General features: G+C 39.5%; 1 protein-coding gene across 1 annotated transcript in view; it reads left to right on the top strand.

The window, feature by feature from the left end:
• Positions 1 to 21,254, top strand: part of SNX6 (sorting nexin 6) — a 53,462-nt gene that overhangs the window by 7,021 nt on the left and 25,187 nt on the right. Inside the window, exons 3-6 of the mRNA XM_068990865.1 lie at positions 9,561 to 9,665; positions 9,902 to 10,012; positions 13,207 to 13,328; positions 15,265 to 15,388. Of these exons, the coding sequence (XP_068846966.1) occupies positions 9,561 to 9,665; positions 9,902 to 10,012; positions 13,207 to 13,328; positions 15,265 to 15,388 (462 nt within the window). The remainder of the gene's footprint in view (positions 1 to 9,560; positions 9,666 to 9,901; positions 10,013 to 13,206; positions 13,329 to 15,264; positions 15,389 to 21,254) is intronic.

Raw genomic sequence — 21,254 nt, 5'->3', positions numbered from 1 at the left:
CTGCAGTCCATGGGGTCGCACAGAGTTGGACACGACTGAAGCGACTTAGCAGCAGTAGCAGCAGTTTCATTCTTTCTGGAGTTATTTCTCCACTGATCTCCAGTAGCATATTGGGCACCTACTGACCTGGGGAGTTCCTCTTTCAGTATCCTATCATTTTGCCTTTTCATACTGTTCATGGGGTTCTCAAGGCAAGAATACTGAAGTGGTTTGCCATTCCCTTCTCCAGTGGACCACATTCTGTCAGACCTCTCCACCATGACCCGCCCGTCTTGGGTTGCCCCACTGGCATGGCTTCGTTTCATTGAGTTAGACAAGACTGTGGTCCTGGTGTGATTAGATTGACTAGTTTTCTGTCAGTATGATTTCAGTGTGTCTGCCCTCTGATGCCCTCTTCAACACCTACCATCTTACTTGGGTTTCTGTTACCTTGGGCGTGGGGTATCTCTTCACGGCTCCTCCAGCAAAGTGCAGCCGCTGCTCCTTACCTGAGATGAGGGATACTCCTCACCACCGCCCTTCCTGACCTTCAATGTGGGATGGCTCCTCTAGGCCCTCCTGTGCCCGCGCAGCCACCGCTCCTTGGACACGGGGTTGCTCCTCCTCCTAAAGGAACTAAACCTTAAATGTTGATCAGAAATTGTGTAGGCTGTCAGGGAAGGGGAGAGCTTGTCAGCAGAGAAGATAACGTGTAGATAAGTGTCGGGGTCCAGCCCCGGTGGATCCAGGGAATTCGAAGGTGGGGACAGCGTCGGCGTCCTTGGAAAAATACATATTTAATCACAGGTATATAGAGAGATTGGAAATGGATAGTGTAGTAGTGGAGAAAAAGAAAATTAGTGGAGAAAAAGAGGCTGAATAAGTTGGCTACGTGGAATAGCATCCGTGCTCCACATGGGAATTCAGGCAGAAAAACAGGGAGCAAAGAAAGAACTACGTGGGGGTATCAGTCTTTCCGGAAACTGATCCGATTTCTTTATTTTGGGGTTTGCTTATATACCTTTTGTTACACATAGGGATGAATACAGAGTCACGTGGGGGTCAGCAGTCCTGACCTTTATCAAAATCAGGTGCTTCACGTAAAAAGGTCTTAGGGATTTTATGATCCTTTCTTTCTGATAACCAAAAAACTTATTTTTTCCAAGGGTGTTTTTTCTTAAACCAGGCACCACCCTCCAAATAAAGTTACATTCCTATAGGGTGAGGGTGTAGTGAGTTACAATCAAGAAAGGAATTTATTTAACCCAAGGTTAACATGATTAATCTTAAAGGTTAATACTTATTTCTCCTGTTTGCTAGTTATATTCATTATAAGGGCAGGGAATATGGAGATTTAGCAGCAAACATCAGCCCAACAAATGAAAATCCTTTCACCAATGTTCCCCTTAAGATCTTTTTAGTCTTAAGATAGTGATAAAGTTACATTTTTACATAGCAAGGACACAGTGATTTATAACAAAGTACAGTGATCTATTACAAAAGAGAAAATTCATTCACTCAAAAAGTCTAGTATTGCTAACCTTAAAACTACTATATTTCCTTTTCTATATTCCAAATACATTGATTAATATATTCCCAGGTGTCTAAGGATATGGAGGCCTGGCGGTAATCATTGACTCAACAATGAGAAAAGCCTTATGCTAATTAAGACTTTCAAAATACTCCAAAACTCTTTGTGCTGTTTATGGTTGAGAGGTAGTAAACAATCATGTTAACCATGGTGCTGTCTCCTAAAGGAGCTAAACCTTAAATGTTGATCAGAAATTGTGTAGGCTGTCAGGGAAGGGGAGAGCTTGTCAGCAGAGAAGATAACGTGTAGATAAGCCATTTGGTTCCACCTGGAGCACTTGTTCTTACTGGAGTGCAGTGAAGTCGCTCAGTCATGCCCGACTCTTTGCAACCCCATGGATAGTAGTCTGCACCAAGCTCCTCCGTCCATGGGATTTTCAAGGCAAGAGTACTGGAGTGGGTTGCCATTTCCTTCTCCAGGGAATCTTCCCAATCCAGGGATTGAACCCAGGTCTCTCACATTGGAAGCAGGAGTAAATACCAGTAGTACAGATAAAGTGCATAATGGTAAAGAATCCAGCCAGTGGGAAGTTCTGAGGGTTCTTAGCTGGGAAGGACATATACCCAGATGAAAATAGCATTATAGATGACTCCAGTGTGGAAGATGGATTGCTGCCTTCTTGCAGAAAGCAGAGAAAGCAGTTAGCAGGCCGTTGTGGCAGTCCAGATGAGAAATGTTAAAGATAGAACTAAGGCCGTGAAGTGGGAGAAGGGATGAAGGAGAGGACATAGTAGAGATGTCTTGGAGATAGAATAGACAGGGCATAGTGGCTTAAGAAATACATGGGCTGGGCAGAGGAGAAGGAGATGAGGAATATAGGAGAGAAGAGTAGAGTTAGAAGGTAGATAATAGGTTTGGTTTTCAGATATGCTGGATTTGAAGTGCCTCATCCCTTTCCCCAAAAACTACAAACTAATATCTGAAAGGACAAAGATTGTGTCTTTTCATCCTAGCACCTTTGACAGTAGTTGGCACACTGAAGGCACTCGGTTGTTTAATAAGTATTAAGAAATAAATACATAAATACTAAACAACAAATATACATCCAGGTGGATATGTCTAGTTAGTTGAAATTATGATTGGAAACTTAGAATAAGAGATGTGAGTTGAAGGTATAAATTCAGGAGTTATTAGTCAAGAATGGCTGAAATTACGAAGGCTAGATACCCAGAGGAAACAAAGATTCACATGCCAAGGGGAGAAAATGGACTAATTGATGGGGCTGAGATGGTCGGGAAGAAAATGAGAAGCGTTCCCAGAAGCTGAGAGTTTTAATGGAAAGGGTCAGAATGATCATTAAGGCAGAATACTGAAGAGAGGTCAAAAAGACTGCAAAGTATTGGATTTGGAAATTAGGTCCTCACCGTGTAGAGGTTTTGTGAGACCAGGGCTAATTTGACTAGAAGAGCAGTGCTAAAGCAGACAGGATGGTAACATGCTCAGGTGGCCAGAAAGCTCGGCTCTCTGTAGGACACCATGTCTTCTGAGAAAGCAGAGGTGTTGAGTCCATCCAAATCTATTTGTAGAAAGGCTTATTGATGGGTCTGAAGGGGTAACAGCTGCTAGTGTTGATTTCTTGGAGATGTGGGAGGCAGTGTCACTTACTGAGCATAGGGGTGGAAATGTGGTTGAGGCTGGAGACAGGAAAGTTTTGGAGTAGTTGCTCAGGGGGTCAGAAGGGGAGCTGAGCAAATCGGCCTAGGACTGTTGAATGATTTTAAGGATCTTATGCAGTTTGGAGACCAGTAATTTGTAGTGGATAAGTGCAACAAGCAGTTGTGACTTTTCTCTAGCCACACTCAGCTCAGAAAGCAAAAAATGTCGATTGAATTGATCCTCCAGGTGGGAATTTGCAAGTCAGGTATGGCAAAGAGCAGTGAGAGTTGACAAGACGGGTGAGAAAGGCATTGGAGTGACATCGAGTGACTTATTTTTGGTATGGTAGATGAAAGGCAATCTAGTTTCCAGAAAGTATATGTATGTATAACCAACCATGGATTTGACTGCTGAGTATACTGGGTATAATAATGGAAATAATTCACTGCAGGACTTCCAAAATTATTTGTTGTGGTTCAGTTGCTAAATCGTGTCCAGCTCTTTGCAACCCCATGGACTGAAGCACATCAGGCCTCCCTGTCCCTCACCATCTCTAAAATTATAACTGGCTGTAAATCAACTGTACTTCAATTTAAAAAAAATGCTTTTTTAAATCTTAACTGAGCTAGGAGTAAAATAGATTTAAAATTTGGCCAGAACTAGTGAACGTAACAGAATTTCTGTCTGTCTCATAGGGTTTTTCACTGATTGTACTGTAATTCCCTAGAAATAGTTTCTTGGCACTAGTACGGTTTGCGCCTTTCTTTCAGGGCTGCCTTGAGCCAGAAGAATAGGGCCTGGGGGCTCACTGTAAGGACTAGGCTTTTCTCCAAGCCAGAACCCCTTAGGTTTCGAGCAGAGGAATGAGTTCTAGTTTAGTGGTATCGCTCCAGTGGCCCTGTATGGAATATAGATTGAGGAGGCAAGAGGACAGAAGCAAGAGACTGGTTGGGAAGCTGTGGCAATAATCAGTTACTTTGCTTCCTTCTTCCTCCTCCTTCCGTCAGTCTATCTCTGTACATATATTTACTTTTCTGACAAAAGATAAACTGTTTTTTAGGAGTGTCATAAAGTAGGTACTGGCTTCCCTGGTGGTGCAGAGGTTGAAGCGTCTGCCTGCAATGTGGGAGACTTGGGTTCGATCCCTGGGTCGGGAAGATCCCCTGGAGAAGGAAATGGCAACCCACTCCAGTATTCTTGCCTGGAGAATCCCATGGACGGAGGAGCCTGGCGGGCTACAGTCCACGGGTCGCAAAGAGTCGGACACGACTGAGCGACTTCACTTTCACTTGCTTCCTTCTTCCTCCTCCTTCCGTCAGTCTATCTCTGTACATGTATTTACTTTTCTGACAAAAGATGAACAGTATTTTAGGAGTGTCATAAAGTAGGTACTTTAATGTGTAAACACATCAGTGTACTAAACTAGTAGTGAATGTCGTCTTTACTAATTACACATGAATTAATCTATCAGCAGTAGGGCAGTGTCTTTATATTTCTAAGGATAGTGTATTTATGTTGCTTAATCCATTTCCTCTGCCTGGGCTTTCTCTTGACCATGACACAAATGTTTAAACTAGTAAGTCTTTGACGAAAGAAAGTACAAAGTTTATTGACCCAGATAAGGATTAAACTGATGAACGTAGTCTAATTAGAATATCCTCAAACTGACCTGACTAGTTGCACAAAGTTAATTAAATGTTAATAAATCACAGTTGTTTGCTTCACTCCTCCCCTTAATAAAAGCTACCTAAAATTACTTACTTTTCTCTAAACCAAGAAGATACTCTGCTTGCAAAATCTCCGTGTGTGTGTGTGTGTGTGTGTGTGTGTGTGTGTGTGTGTGTGTGTGTGTACTCAGTTGTGTCCGGTTCTTTGTGACCCCATGGAATATAGCCTGCCAGGCTCCTCCATCCATGGGATTTTCCAGGCAAGGATATTGGAGTGGGTTGCCATTTCCTTCTCCAGGAAGGTCAGTGCACATTGTATATAATTAGCACTAAATTTACAGAAATTCCCTGCAGTCCAGGGTTAGGACTCTCTGATTCCACTGCAGGGGGCGGGGTTCCATTCCTGGTTGAGGAACTAAGATCCTGCAAACTGCACAACAGGGCCCAGAAAAGAAAGAGGAAAAAAACCCCACTAAATTTATAATACGATATTTTATTAAATCTAAGGTGCAGTCGATTGGAAGATATATTTTCTTACATGTACCACTAAGGAAAAAATACAGCCAACTAAACTATTAATTTGTTATCAATTACAGGGCATCCTTATTTCAGATACATTAAAATGTGGAAAATATGCATCTGGAATTGATGAAATATGATATCAGATTATTTTTCTTTTTTAACTTAATTTTTTAAATTGAAGTATAGTTGATTTACAGTGTTGTGTCAACCCCTGCAATACAGCAAAGTGACTCAGTTATATAGTAGTGAAAGTAGCTCAGTTGTGTCCCACTCTTTGGGACCCCATGGACTATACAGTCCATGGAATTCTCCAGACCAGAATACTGGAGTAGGTGGCCTTTCCCTTCTCCAGGGGATCTTCCCAACCCAGGGATCAAACCCAGGTTTCCTGCATTGAAGGTGGATTCGTTACCAGCTGAGCCACAGGGGAAGCACAAGAATACTGGAGTGGATAGCTATCCCTTCTCCAGCGGATCTTTCCCACCCAGGAATTGAACTGGGGTCTCTTGCATTGCAGGTGGATTCTTTACCAGCTGAGCTATCAGGGAAGCCCATACACATACAGACATTTTTTTTTTCTTTTCCATTGTGGCTTACCCTAGGATATTGAATACAGTTCCCTGTGCTATACAGTGGGACCTTGTTGTTTATCCATCTAGATTATCTTTAAGCGAAAGTTTTGTATTGATATGGGAGATGATTTTATTGGCTGGCAAACCCTTGTGTGTGAAACAAATCTTGTGGTCATACAAAATAATCCTTCTCCATAGGCCCAGGAAATGGAAAAAAATTAAAGTCTGAAGTGTATATGGGAACTGACCATAGGAACATGCATATCAAAATGAATGCTTCTGCTGATATTTAGCTAAAGTTCCTATGAGATATGAAGAGGAAGAATCAGAATCTTACCATCAGCATTTTGCTGTGACCACATTTGTAATTCATGTACATTTTCCTGAGATCAGTTCTAGAACTCAGTTGTTAAAAGAATGAAAGAAGCAAATGGCAGATTGAATTAATAGCTATTAAAGCTATTATATGGGATGCTTTAGTAAAGCATACAAGAAGAGAATTTATAGAAAGGTTAGAAAGAAGTAGAGGAATAAAAGCAAAGGAGGAGACTTCTTGGACTGATGGAAATGTTCCATATCTTGATTATGGTGATGATTACAAGGGTATAATCTATGTATTTGTTAAAACTTTTCAAATTATATCCTTAAAATCTGCATTTCATTATATGTAAACTGTACTTAAAAAAATAGAGTACAAGACCAAAAGTGAGATATGGGAGTATAGGAATGTATAATAGAGGTATACTTTTTGTATATAGGAATACTTTTATTGATGAGTTGCAATTTTAAAAAGCCAAATGTTTTACTGTCAGACTCTGATGCTGGGAGGGATTGGGGGCAGGAGAAGAAGGGGACGGCCGAGGATGAGATGGCTGGATGGCATCACAGACTCAATGGACATGAGTCTGAGTGAACTCCGGGAGATGGTGATGGACAGGGAGGCCTGGCGTGCTGCGATTCATGGGGTCGCAGAGTCGGACACGACTGAGCGACTGAACTGAACTGAACTGAACTGAAACAAAGCAAAAAAAAAAGGGAAATAGTGGGTGTGGTATAAAAGGATACTGAAATGGAAGACAGAGAAATATGTTAATAATTTGAAATAATCTTTAATTGGAAGAATAAATAACAGCTGTTCATATGTAGAAATCCTGAAAGGTGTGTTTCCAGATTAATAGTGCAATGGTTAAAAAAATAAACTTGAAAGTTAAAATGTACTTAGAGATATGAAGCCTGGCAAAATGTTTTATATAATCATTAAAAAAATATTAGCAACTGAGATAAAGTTTTGACAGAATGTAAAGACAGTCCGGAAAAATCTAGACTAGCGTTCCCTCATGGTTTTTAAGGATTATTCTGAAAATTGTTTTGATATGTCTGTGATAGGACATGGGATTCTGTGTTTTTTAATAAGCATTCAAGTTGAGTCTTACCAGGTGTGTCTGAGAAATGCTAGACCAGGCAGTGAAAACATAAATGAAGAACTGCCAAGATTGTTATTCCGAAATCCGTAAGATAAAGTTATTAGTTTCCTGGGGCTGCTGTAACAAGTTACACAAACTTAATGGGTTAATACAACAGAATTTTATTCTCTCATGATTCTGCAGGCCAGAAGTCTGAAATCAGTATCACTGAGCTGAAATCAAGGTGTTGGCAGGGCCATGCTCCCTGAGGCTCTAGCGAAGAATTAGTTTCTTGTCTCTTCCAGCTTTCTCGTGGCTGCCTGCACTCCTTGGCGTGTGGCTTTACCACTCTAATCTCTGCCTCCTTAGTTAAGTTGCTTTCTCTTCTTTTGTCTGTGTCAAATCTCCCTCTTATAAAGATACATGTAATTGTATTTAGGGCCCTCCTGGATAGTCCAGGATAAACTCCACATCTTTTTTTTTTTTTTAACCATATAAGGTGACATCCACAGGGATTTGGATGTGGATGTCTTTGGGGGAGCTATAATTCAACCAACCACAATAAACTTCTTAAGAGTGGCCTCAATATGAGTAAAAAGAAATAAGGAAACAGATTTCTTAAATTAGAATTAAGGTAAGGTGTTAGAGAAGAGGTAGGAAACAGTTTGAAGACCTGATAAGACTAAATAAAAGCAAGAAAACCAAAGAATAGAGTACTCTCTAATGTTTCCAATATTGCGGAAGCAATGAAGTTATTGGAAAATGAAAAAGAAAACTTCTTTGCAATTCAGGACAGCCTTTAAATTTCTTTTATCAGACAATGGCTACATGTAGCGGAGTACAATAGTGATTTTTAAAACATTTTTATGTAAGTTTATAGTGTTAACTTAAAAATATGATTGCTGATTGAAATTTAATTCAGTATAAACATTAAAGTTACCAATAAAGTTTTTGTTAAAGGCCATCATAGATAGTATCATGCATTTTAAATAATGATTCATTTCTTCTGTGACTGTTAAGTTAGATTGTAATGGTATTTATTTTTAAAAAATATGTCTACTCAATACAGAACCAGTAGTGCAAAAGTGAAATAGTATTTTACTTTCATTACTAATAAACAACTCTATTTAATGAGAAACTTCACAAAATTCATCTTTTAATAAGTCACAAGATTTCTTAAAGGCTTTTTTCCAATTTTATAAAATTCATGCATATTGTGGAAAGTTGGGAGAATAGAAGAACATAGAAGAAAATCCACTGCAACTCACATTTTGTTGTGTTTCCTATACATAATAATTTTATGTATGCAGTTTTTAAAAATATAATTGAGATCATAGAGTGAACAATTTTGTTTCTAGCAATTTTTCCATTTGCATCGTAATTGAAATTTGAAACAGTAGTGATTAGGTAAGTTTCCAAAGGCAATCCTGCTTTTACAGCTAGAGTATTTGAAGCAGGCTAGTTAGTTAGATTTTTAATATTTTGTATCTTTGCATATGGCTAAGACTTGATTTTATCTTTTAGTGTATTAGCTTTTGTAAATCTCCAAATTACCTTAAGATGTTAGAATGTTAATCTGTTTAAAAGGGAAGGAAAATGATTGATATTTAAGAATAAGTAAAATTGTGATTAGAATTTTAAGGGGTGTCTTCTCGTAGATGAGTAAATAGAAGCACTAAATAGGGAATATACCCAGTTCTTCTAATGTACTAAAGCTGTAGAGTAAAATTTAATACATATCACAGGAGTTATAATTATTTGTTAGCATTTTCTTAGCACTTTGCATATATAATACATTTAACTGTTATTTATTTTATTATATATTCCTAAATTAAAATAAGCAATGAAATTTAAATGATTGGCCATTATTCTTTTTATTATTTTTCTTATTCTTAAAGGTAGATAAGTTTCTTAATTTTAGGACACTTGAACTTGTAAAGGACTATCATTTTGGAAAATAGTTTACTAGTTTACTTTTTGGGTGAAACTATAGTAAATCATAGTTAGCACATTGACTCATTCAAAGGGTAGTTGAATGGTGTAGAATGAAAATTGATTAAGATAACATACCCAAAGCACCTCCCCCAGAAGATAGATTAAATGAACTTGTGTACTTGTTAGATCTAAGATTTGCTATTTTCGTTTTGTTTTTGCACTGTCTTATTATCTAGGAGAAGAATGAATTTGCATAAAACCTATAGAATTTTCACTGAGGTATTTTTTTTTGTAGCTTAAAGCAATAAATGTAGATCTTCAGAGTGATGCTGCTCTGCAGGTGGACATTTCTGATGCTCTGAGTGAGAGAGACAAAGTAAAATTCACTGTTCACACAAAGGTAAATAGGATTTTTTTACTTGTGTTATTTTAATTATTGTGCTGTTATATATATAATAGTACACCGACTAGAATTTTGGTTTTCAACATAATTAGAAATTGTATTTTAGTTTATAATTCACTGCTGCTTGTTATCTTTCATTAAAGACTAAGTTTAGAAAATAAGGTATAAAATGTTCATAGAAACTTTTATAGTCTAATCTTAATTTTTATTTGAGAAAATCTCTGTCTTTGCAGAGTTCATTGCCAAATTTTAAACAGAACGAGTTTTCTGTTGTTCGACAACATGAGGAATTTATCTGGCTTCACGATTCCTTCATTGAAAATGAAGACTATGCAGGTTACATTGTAAGTATTGAGGCTCCATTTTAATCCTATTTTCTAGGAACTTTTTGGATACTTTATTATGTTTGGAAATTTTATTCAACACTTCTAGTGAACTGATGTAATTTTTTAAAAAATTGCCAGCAATAAAACATAATTGACTGCCACTTTTTTTTATCCCAAGTTGTCTTGTTTGGGAGTGTGGTGATATCAATATGTAACACTCCCTCATTTAAACTTAAATTCTTACTGTTTATTAGAATTGAAATGGGCTTGTTCTGGGGGGTGATAACTAAGGAGATGTTACAGACCGTATTGGTCTTGAACCCTTAGGTAGACAGCTGTTTAGAGTTGGAGGGCTCCTGAGAGGTTATCTAATGTGAATATGCACCGGTGTTGTGCCTCAGCTGTGGACCACACTCAGATTTCTGGAACTGTTTCATTTGATTTCCTTGAAATCATCCTGACCTGATTCCATCTTTATCCCTGTGGCCCTTACTCTCAGTCATTTGCTTTTTTTTTCCTTTCTGCAACTCCAGTTTGGTGCACAAGTGGCAGTGCTTTTTTTGTTGTTAATTGCCAGTTTTTATAAAGAATACAACTGAGGAACAGCCCAGTGGAAAAGAAGCATAGGATGAGATATTGGGGTGAGGGGTTGGCACAGAACTCTCATGCCCTTTCCAGGATGTACCACCTTCCATTTTCCCAGCATGTCAGTGTGTTTACTAGCCTGGAAGCTCTCCTGTTTCCACCCTCTTCCCCGTCATCTTCTTGTATGGTGTTATATTTTTACTGCTTTTTTCTCTCATAGACTAAACACTCCTCAAAGATCAAGACCATGTCTTATTTATCTGCTGGTCGTTCAGCATCATGCCTGGCACATGGTAGATGTTGTGTGTTGGCAGCAATGAATATGTGCCAGTCTGTACTTGGTGCTTCCTTCCCTGTTGCTTTCCTTGGTATAATCCTTTTCTTCTGGTCATTGGTGTTTTAACTTACCCCTACTTACCTTTCCTTCTGTTTATTTTCTATCTTTGCCTTTCATCATTTCCCTTTCACAGTTCTTACTTGCAGGCTCTTCCTCTAAGATAGATTTTTTTCTTATATCATTCCCTTGAGTGATACGTCTCTTTTAGACCTTATGTTTTTATTTAAAGTAAGTGCTTACTTTCCCCCTCACTGTGGGAGAATAGGGGGAGGTTAGTCATTAGTCTGCCTTATTCTCTTGTAGTTAAGTCAGTGCTTTCTGCCTCTGGTACACTCCAGTCATACCATTTACATACTTTGGAAAAAATAGCATGCATATTTGCAACACATTTAATTAGCGTGTCAGTTCAGTTCAGTCGCTCAGTTGTGTCCGACTCTTTGCGACCCCATGAATCGCAGCATGCCAGGCCTCCCTGTCCATCACCAACTCCCGGAGTTCACTCAGACTCACGTCCATCGAGTCAGTGATGCCATCCAGCCATCTCATCCTCTGTCGTCCCCTTCTCCTCCTGCCCCCAATCCCTCCCAGCATCAGAGTCTTTTCTAAGGAGTCAACTCTTCGCATGAGGTGGCCAAAGTACTGGAGTTTCAGCTTTAGCATCATTCCTTCCAAAGAAATCCCAGGGCGGATCTCCTTCAGAATGGACTGGTTGGATCTCCTTGCAGTCCAAGGGACTCTCAAGAGTCTTCTCCAACACCACAGTTCAAAGGCATCAATTCTTTGGCGTTCAGCCTTCTTCACAGTCCAACTCTCACATCCATACATGAACTTAGAGCTTAATGTGCCTATACATTTGAGAGCTCTAGGTTGTCACATAGGAGTCTACAGACTAAATAAAAGTTCGGGTTCAGTTCAGTTCAGTCACTCAGTCGTGTCCGACTCTTTGCGACCCCATGAACCGCAACACGCCGGGCCTCCTTGTTCATTACCAACTCCCAGAGTTTACCCAAACTCATGTCCATTGAGTCAGTGATGCCATCCAGCCATCTCATCCTCTGTCGTCCCCTTCTCCTCCTGCCCCCAATCCCTCCCAGCATCAGGGTCTTTTCAAATGAGTCAGCCCTTTGCGTAAGGTGGCCCAAGTATTGGAGTTTCAGCTTTAGCATCAGTCCTTCCAATGAACACCCAGGACTGATCTCCTTTAGGATGGACTGGTTGGATCTCCTTGCAGTCCAAGGGACTCTCAAGAGTTTTCTCCAACACTACAGTTCAAAAGCATCAATTCTTCAGCGCTCAGCTTTCTTTATAGTCCAACTCCTGCATCCATACATGACCACTGGAAAAACCATAGCCTTGACTAGACGGACCTTTGTTGACAAAGTAATGTCTCTGCTTCTTAATATGCTATCTAGGTTGGTCATAACTTTCCTACCAAGGGGTAAGCATCTTTTAATATCATGGCTGCAGTCACCATCTGCAGTGATTTTGGAGCCCCCCAAAATAAAATCAGCCACTGTTTCCCCGTCTATTTGCCATGAAGTGATGGGACTGGATGCCGTGATCTTAGTTTTCTGAATGTTGAGCTTTAAGCCAACTTTTTCACTATCTTCTTTCACTTTCATCAATAGGCTCATTAGTTCTTCATTTTCTGCCATAAGGGTGGTGTCATCTGCATATCTGAGGTTATTGATATTTCTCCCAGCTTGATTCCAGCTTTGTGCTTCCTCCAGCCCAGCATTTCTCATGATGTACTCTGCATATAAGTTAAATAAGCAGGGTGACAATATACAGCCTTGACGTACTCCTTTTCCTAAAGTTTGGGTCCTACTGATCTAATACCAGAATATAGTGCTGCGCTCTGTTTCTTCCTTGATGTTAAGGACCTCAAGAAACTTAATTTATAGACTTAATCAACTTCTCTAACCTTAATTAGGATATTCCTCATTCATTCAGGATGTCGTTAGCTCCCTCAGACAGCAGTCTGTTTTTGTTTTTCTTTTTTGAGGGGGAAATGAAGTTTATTAGAGTGGGAGACACTGTCAGAACAGCGGGCCAGCTCAAGGGAGAACCGATGAGACAACAGTCTTTTATAGTGGCAGTAGTGCGACTACTGAAAGAAATGAAAATCTTTAAAAACTAGTGGTTTAGGGGACTTCCCTGATGGTCCGGTGGTTAAGACTGTGCTTTCACTGCAGTAGGCGTGGGACCTATCCCTTTTCGGGAACTAAGATCCTCCTGCTGTATGGCATGGTCAAAACAAAACAAAACTAGTGATTTTATTCTGTGACAGATCCCTCCAGCACCACCAAGACCTGATTTTGATGCCTCAAGGGAGAAACTACAGAAACTTGGAGAAGGAGAAGGGTCTATGACAAAGGAGGAATTCACGAAGATGAAGCAGGAATTGGAAGCGTATGTGACTTTTGTTGTTATTTGTGCTTGTTTTTATGCCCTTTTTTTGTTTGGTTGGTTTTTGTTTTTGTTTCTCTGCTCTCTGATACCCCATCCTTTCAATCATTTCACCACAGTGACCCTTTCTGGAAGATGCAGGTTTAAGCCATACAACCAGTGTTAACTATCATGATCAGAGCCTACAGGAAAATTATAGAATAATTGTCTGCATTGTAAAATTCTTTAAATTGCTGTTTTAAATAAACTCTGAAGATTGAAAACAAAAGATCCACAAGTTCATAAATGATAGTAGAAAGGGAAGTAATGACTTTTTAAAGTCATTATGATCTACACATGTAGATCATTTTGTTTTTATTTACAAGGCCTTAGTCATTAACCCACCTGGTTCTCTTGTTTGAACAAGTGCGTACTACCAAGATTTCTGTTTCTCATATAAGTGTGCACTAAGCAACTCTGGATATTTTCTTCTTTTTCAAAGTGTGTATGTGTGTGTGTGCGCGTGTGTGTATAATTTTCCCACTCTTCTTTTGTCTGCCTATGGCTTCTGCCTGAAGGGAAAAGAATAGGAGCAGAGCAATGAGAAAATAGTTTTTTAGTGTTTTTTATTAAATGATTATTAGTTTCATATATACTAGACATATATTAAATTCTTGAAAAAATTCTATTTCATTTTTAGCATATTCGCTGAAAATAGTTTTTCCCCTTCTCTTGAACATTTGAAATAATTTTGGATTGTTGCATATTGTTTTTCTGTATTTTGAGAGTTAAACAAGAAAATAGCTTTCCTTGCATTACCATCACCTCCATCACTTTTTCTGGTCATTTCTCCCGTTTGTGCATTTCCTTTTTTCCTCTTCCACTGAATTTCAGTTTTTAAGCATATATTCATGCTGCTACTAGACTCTTCTTCAGAATGCTAAACTCTTGACAAGGGAAATTAATAAAGTAGGTCTTCTTTGTTAAAGTGTAAGGTGACAGATATTTTAAGAATTCTGTCAGTACTGAGTGCAAGCAGTAGCCTAATAGTGGACAGGTACAACTTCTATGGTTTACAAGCCTGACAGCTGGAAATGAGCAGCGCACATTAACATTGAAAGAATCTGTGGTTTTCCAGTGGCCCTGATCATGATTCTTTTGTGGTCTGGTTAGGGGTTGGATAACAGAGAACCTTGGGTTTATTCTACTGCTACCTCCATCCTCTGCATCCTTCTTTTTTGTCTTCACTGAATGACTACCCTCACAGAGATCAAACTTCTCCCAACATTGGTCCTGCTGGTTTGCTGGTATGTAAAACTTAACCTCCTCGCACGTAGTTGAAGCAAGGATATTAGGCCTTTTCCTTGAGTGTTTTTTTTTTTTCCCCCAAACTGACATGTATTACTATAAGATCACTGTGATTCCCTGATGATGTTAAAATGTTTTAAACACAGTTCTTCAGTATAATGGAAAACACTAGTCTCTCCATGGTGTGTCTCTTTCTTGTGTGCTTGGGTCTTTAGATGAAAATAGTTATTAAAGTTGAAAATATGTTTACTCAGGTTTGTTTTATTTATTTGTATGAAGGTGTTTAAAAGCAGTAATTATCTAGAAATTGAATCATTAAAATTGTATGCTATAATTTGTAGTATACTTTCTCTGAAGCTAAAAACAAAAAGCCCTATAGTTACCTTTAACATCAACTTGCATAGGAAGAAAGGTTCATAAAACTTAAAAATATTAACGTTTATATATAATAAATACTATTAACTAGCATGAAGTCTTTTCAGAGCTGGGTTTTATATATTTTGTTAACAGTTCAACTAAAACCTTTGTTTACATGGATTATATCTTTGTGCCTCTAGTTTTGCATTTAGAATAATTCCTAGTATTTGCTTAAAAAACTGTTGCAGGTGTTTTTCTGTGGTGTTTTACCTTTCATTTTGTGTATTATTTCTAGTGAGTATTTGGCAATATTCAAGAAGACGGTTGCAATGCATGAAGTGTTTCTGTGTCGTGTGGCTGCACATCCCATTTTGAGGAAAGATTTAAATTTCCATGTCTTCCTGGAATATAATCAAGATGTGAGTATTGAATTGGTCAAAGCAGTGATCATCAAGGTTTATTTTTAAAGAGTCATTGGAAGGAGAAGGGAGTTGTTAGAAAAGGCTTAAGGCCTTATAAATACATTTTATAAAATGCTCTGATTTTTCAAGGCAGTTTAATATGACTTTTTTAATGATGATACAGTATTTCAGTAGAACTTGAGTAGATTAATTTTTTAAATGATGCTAAACTATGTTACTACATGAGATTTTGATCCTGAATTGTGACCTTCTTAAGAAATAGGGCTATTAAATTGGTTAATGTTTCTTAAATTTGAGTTTGGAGGCTTCTGAAGCCTTATGGAGAATTCCAGAGAAGTTCTTGAGCTAAAGAATTCCCAGTTAGTTTTGGGTTGATCATTGACTCTTAATCTGTTTAACCTGCCTCCCTCAGTGCTGGTTGCTGCTAATTTTCCTCCCTCCCTTCCTCAAGAGGTTTCTTCATTTGTGGTCCTGGAAAAAATCTTTTTAGTGGATGGATGATACAGATCTTGGAGTCTCTTATTTGGATGACAAGATTAACTCATAATTTTAGCAGAAGAGAGATGTTTCCTAACCTTCATTCATTTCTTCCTGTGGCATCAGTGACCACCCAGGACCTCATCTCACCCCCGAGTTCTTAAACCCTGATACTATGGACTCCAAACATAGCCTTCTGTCCTCACGACTCCCTTTTTCCCTGTTCCCACTGCAGTAGTTCTTTGACTCACTGCTGCATCTAGACACTTGACTTCCCCTGCACTTTGACCCTGTCAGTAGCTCTTTTGTTTCTCTTTCTTATCTTGCCTTGAGTGCCTGCTCTGTCACTTTAAGCAGTGTTATGACTTTAGACAGCTCTCTCTCATTTTCCATTAAAGCTAATTGCAATAATTCTTCTTGATCAGATAATGACCTTGTTCACTGGGAGTGGACACCAATCAGAAAGCAAACACCCAAACCTCCTGTATCCCCGCCCATTAGCTTTCAACCACCTTGGCAGCCACACTCATTTAATAGCTTTCTTTTCTTTTTTCTTTTTTACTTCCTCCTTTCCGATCTGGATGCCTTTTAAAATGTTGCTTGCCTGACTGCCCTGGCTGGAACCTCCAGTACAGTGTTACATGGAAATGATAAGAGCAGACATCCGTGTGCTGTCCCTGATCTTAGGGGGAAAGCACTCACTCCTTCACTATCAAGTGTGATGTTAAATGTGAGTTTTTACATAGATACCCTTTGTCAGCTTAAAGAAGTTTTATTCCTAGTTTGTTGAGTGTTTTTATCATGAAAAAGTACATCTGTTGAGATGATCGTGTTTTTTATTCTGTTAATGTGGTGAAGTACCTCATGCTTTTCTATTTTGACTGAGATACCTTTCTAGCTATGCTGACTCCCATGTTCTTGTGGATCTATGGGAATCCATCTTGATGTGTTCCCCTCTTAACTCTGTGGCTGCTTCCCAGTCTCCTTCATGGGCTTTTCCCGCCATATATCCCTTCATTTAAATCTGATTCTTCCAAGGTTCCTCATTGAGTTCTCCACAAGTCTGTAAGATTTCTAATTCTGTCAGTTCTCTCTAATACCTGCTTCTGTGGCTCCATCAATTCTAATATGCTATTAACTTAGAAATCTATGGGAATTCCTTGGCGGTCCAGTGGTTAGGACTCTGTGCTCCCACTGCTGGGAGCACAGGTTTGATCCCTGGTCACGGAACTTAGATCCCATAAGCTGCATGGGACAGCCCCGCCTGGCCGCTCCCCCTGCCCCAACTCTATCACTCCTGAGGCCCAGCACTATTCATTAAATAGCCTCCTGAAAAACCTCCATTTAGATGTCCCCTTGGCCTTTAACCATCAGCTGAACCCTTCTTTTAAATCCATGCCTCCTTTTGTACTCTCTGTCTTATCTCAAAGAAGGCATCACTAACTCCCATTCCCTTCCACCATGAAAATTGCTGAGGACTCCTACTGTCTGTTCCTATCAGGAGTCACCAGATCTCTCTGTCTCATTTTACTGTGCATACTTGCTTCCATCACTAGATCTAAAGACTAGTCCAGACTTTCATAATCTTCGCCTGGGTTATTGAAGCAGACCCTGACTGGTCAGTCAACCTCCAGTCTTAGCTTTCTCAACCCCTCAGTCATATTGAGTTTCTTGGGTGCTTTGCTGATATCCCATGAATAGCTTTAACACTACACTTCACATATTGTGTGTAATTATATGTTTGCTTCTCTCTGTCCTCCTCTGTACCATTAGTTACTGTAAGAGTAGGGACCACCTGTTAATCATCTTAATATTTGTAACACCCAGCACAGTGTGTGGTTATAAAATACATTCATTATGGTTTGTTAAATGAGTGAATTAGTGAAATAATTAATATAAAAAATAAGGTTAAAAAAAAAGCTGGAGTGCTTTGAGAGGCCTAAGATAGAGCAGTGAATTCTAACTGGGAATTTGAAAGGGTTTCATGAAGAGATGCCTTTTATTTTGAATATTAAAGTCTGAATAGAGTTTTTGGTGGGAGAGGAGATACCATTTCAGATACAGAGGAACCTAAGATCATAGCCTCTTTCGAGAACAGTGTGGAGCATGAGGCTCTTTAGGGATAGGGGTGGAGGTGGAAAGGTAACCTGAACCAGATTTTTTCAAAGTGTTGAGTATCTTGCTAAGGGGATTGGCGTTCAGTCTCTGAACATTATGAAACTCCATGAACTTATTTAAGTATGGAAGAGATGCTCAAAGTGTGATTTTGGAAGGAAAAAGAAAGAAGTTGTAGATTGTGTCAAGATTTTTATTGAAAGGTATGGAGTTTTCATACTTTCATACCTTCATAGTTGGTCTCTCCCATCAGGAAGCTTCCATAAGTCTCTTATCTTTATCCATCAGAGGGCAGACAGAATGAAAACCATAATCAAACTAATCAAACTGATCACATGGACCATAGCCTTGTCTAACTCAATGAAACTATGAGGCATGCCGTGTAGGGCCACCCAAGATGGATGGGTCATAGTGGAGATTTCTGACAAAATGTTGTCCACTGGAGAAGGGAATGGCAAACCACTTCAGTATTCTTGCTTTGAGAATGTGATGAACAGTGTGATAAGGCAAAAAGATATGACACTGAAAGATGAACTCCCCAGGTCGGTACATGCCCAATATGCTACTGGAGAAGAGTGGAGAAATAACCAGAAAGAATGAAGAGACAGAACCAAAGTGAAAACAGTGCCCAGTTGTGGATGTGACTGGTGATGGAAGTAAAGTCCAGTGCTGTAAAGAACAATAAAAGAACGATATGGCATTGGAGAAGGCAATGGCACCCCACTCCAATACTCTTGCCTGGAAAATCCCATGGACAGAGGAGCCTGGTGGGCTGCAGTCCAAGGGGTCGCTTAGAGTTGGGCACGACTGAGCGACTTCATTTTCACTTTTCATTTTCATACTTTGGAGAAGGAAATGGCAACTCACTCCAGTATTCTTGGCCTGGAGAATCCCCGGGGCGAGGAGCCTGATGGGCTGCCGTCTCTGGGGTCGCACAGAGTCGGACACGACTGAAGCGACTTAGCAGCATGGCATAGGAACCAGAATGTTAGATCCATGAATCGACTGGAAGTGGTGAAACAAGAGATGGCAAGAGTGAACACTGACATTTTAGGAATCAGGAAACTAAAATGGACTAGAATGGGTGAATTTAATTCAGATGACTGTTAAATCTACTACTGTGGGCAGGAATCCTTTGGAAGAACTGGAGTAGCCCTCATAGTCAACCAAAGAGTCTGAAATGCAGTACTTGGGTGCAGTCTCAAAAACAACAGAATGGTCTCTGTTCATTTCCAAGGCAAACCATTCCACATCACAGTAATCCCAAGTCTATGCCCCAACCGCTAATGCCGAAAAAGCTGAAGTTAAACAGTTCTATGAAGACCTACAAGATCTTGTAGAACTAACATCCAAAAAAGATGTCCTTTTCATCATAGGGGACTGGAATGCAAAAGTAGAAAGTCAAGAGATACCTGGAGTAAGAGGCAAGTTTGGCTTTGGAGTACAAAATGAAGCAAGGCAAAGGCTAACAGAATTTTGCCAAGAGAACACACTGGTCATAGCAAACACTCTCTTCCAAACAATACTTGAGATAACTCTACACATGGACATCACCAGATGGTCAATACTGAAATCAGATTGATAATATTCTTTGCAGCTGAAGATAGAGAAGCCTGATACAGTCCACAAAAACGAGACCAGGAGCTGACTGTGGCTCAGATCATGAACTCCTTATTGCCAAATTAAGACATAAACTGAAGAAAGTAGGTAATACCACTAGACCATTCAGGTATGACCTAAATCAAATCCCTTAGCAATTATACAGTGGAATATTGTACGGGAAGCAATGATCAAGACCATCCCCAAGAAAAAGAAATGCAAAAAGGCAAAATGGTTGTCTGAGGAGGCCTTACAAATAGCTGAGGAAAGAAGAGATGCTAAAGGCAAAGGAGAAAAGGAAAGATATACCCATTTGAATGCAGAGTTCCAAAGAATAGCAAGGAGAGATAAAGCCTTCCTCAGTGATCAGTGCAAGGAAATAGAGGAAAACAATAGAATGGGAAGGACTAAATATCTCTTCAAGAAAATTAGAGATACCAGGGGAACATTTTATGCAAGAATGGGCACAATAAAGGACAGAAATGCTGTGGACCAAACAGAAGCAGAAGATATTCAGAAGAGGTGGCAAGAATAAACAGAAGAACTATACAAAAAAGATGTTCATGACCCAGATAACAACAATCACTCACCTAGAGCCAGACATCCTGGAGTCCAAAGTCAAGTAAGCCTTAAGAAGCATCACTATGAACAAAACTAGTGGAGGTGATGGAATTCCAGTTAAGCTGTTTCAGATCCTAAAAGATGATGCTGTGAAAGTGCTGCACTCAATATGCCAGCAAATTTGGAAAGCTCAGCAGTGGCCACAGGACTGGAAAAGGTCAGTTCTCCGTCCAATCCCAAAGAAAGGCAATGCCAGAGAATGTTCAGACTACCGCACAACTGCACTCATCTCACCCACTAGCAAAGTAATGCTCAAAATCCAAGCCAGGCTTCAACAGTACGTGAGCTGTGAACTTCCAGATGTTCAAGCTGGATTTAGAAAAGCCAGAGGAACCAGAGATCAAATTGCCAACATCCTTTGGATTATCAAAAAGCAAGAGAGTTCCAGAAAAGTATCTGCTTCTGCTTTATTGACTGTGCCAAAGCCTTGACTGTGTGGATCATAACAAACTGGAAAATTCTGAGAGATGGGAATACCAGACCACCTGACCTGCCTCCTGAGAAATCTGTATGTAGGTCAAGAAGCAACAGTTAAAATAGAACATGGAACAATGTACTGGTTCCAACATGGGAAAGGAGTACGTCAAGACTGTATATTGTCACCCTGCTTATTTAACTAATATGTAGAAAGCAAAGAACTAACGAGCCTTGTGATGAAAGTGAAAGAGGAAAGTGAAAAAGCTGGCTTAAAACTCAACATTCAGAAAACAAAGATCATGGCATCCGGTCCCATCACTTCATGGCATATAGATGGAGAAACAGTGGAAACAGTGAGAGACTATTTTCTGCGGCTCCAAAATCACTGCAGTTGATGACCGCAGCCATGAAATTAAAAGACGCTTGCTCCTTGGAAGAAAAGCTATGAGAAACCTAGATAGCACATTAAAAAGCAGAGACATTACTTTGCCAACAAAGGTCCATCTAGTCAAAGCTATCGATTTTCCAGTAGTCATGTATGGATATGAGAGTTGAACTATAAAGAAAGCTGAGCACCAAAGAACTGATGCTTTTGAACTGTGGTGTTGGAGAAGACTCTTGAGAGTCCCTTGGA

The sequence above is a fragment of the Capricornis sumatraensis genome, chromosome 19 (genome assembly GCF_032405125.1).
Source record: "Capricornis sumatraensis isolate serow.1 chromosome 19, serow.2, whole genome shotgun sequence".
Classification (NCBI taxonomy): domain Eukaryota; kingdom Metazoa; phylum Chordata; class Mammalia; order Artiodactyla; family Bovidae; genus Capricornis; species Capricornis sumatraensis.
The sequence above is the reverse complement of the archived record's forward strand: the minus strand, read 5'-3'. Positions and strand labels throughout refer to the sequence as shown.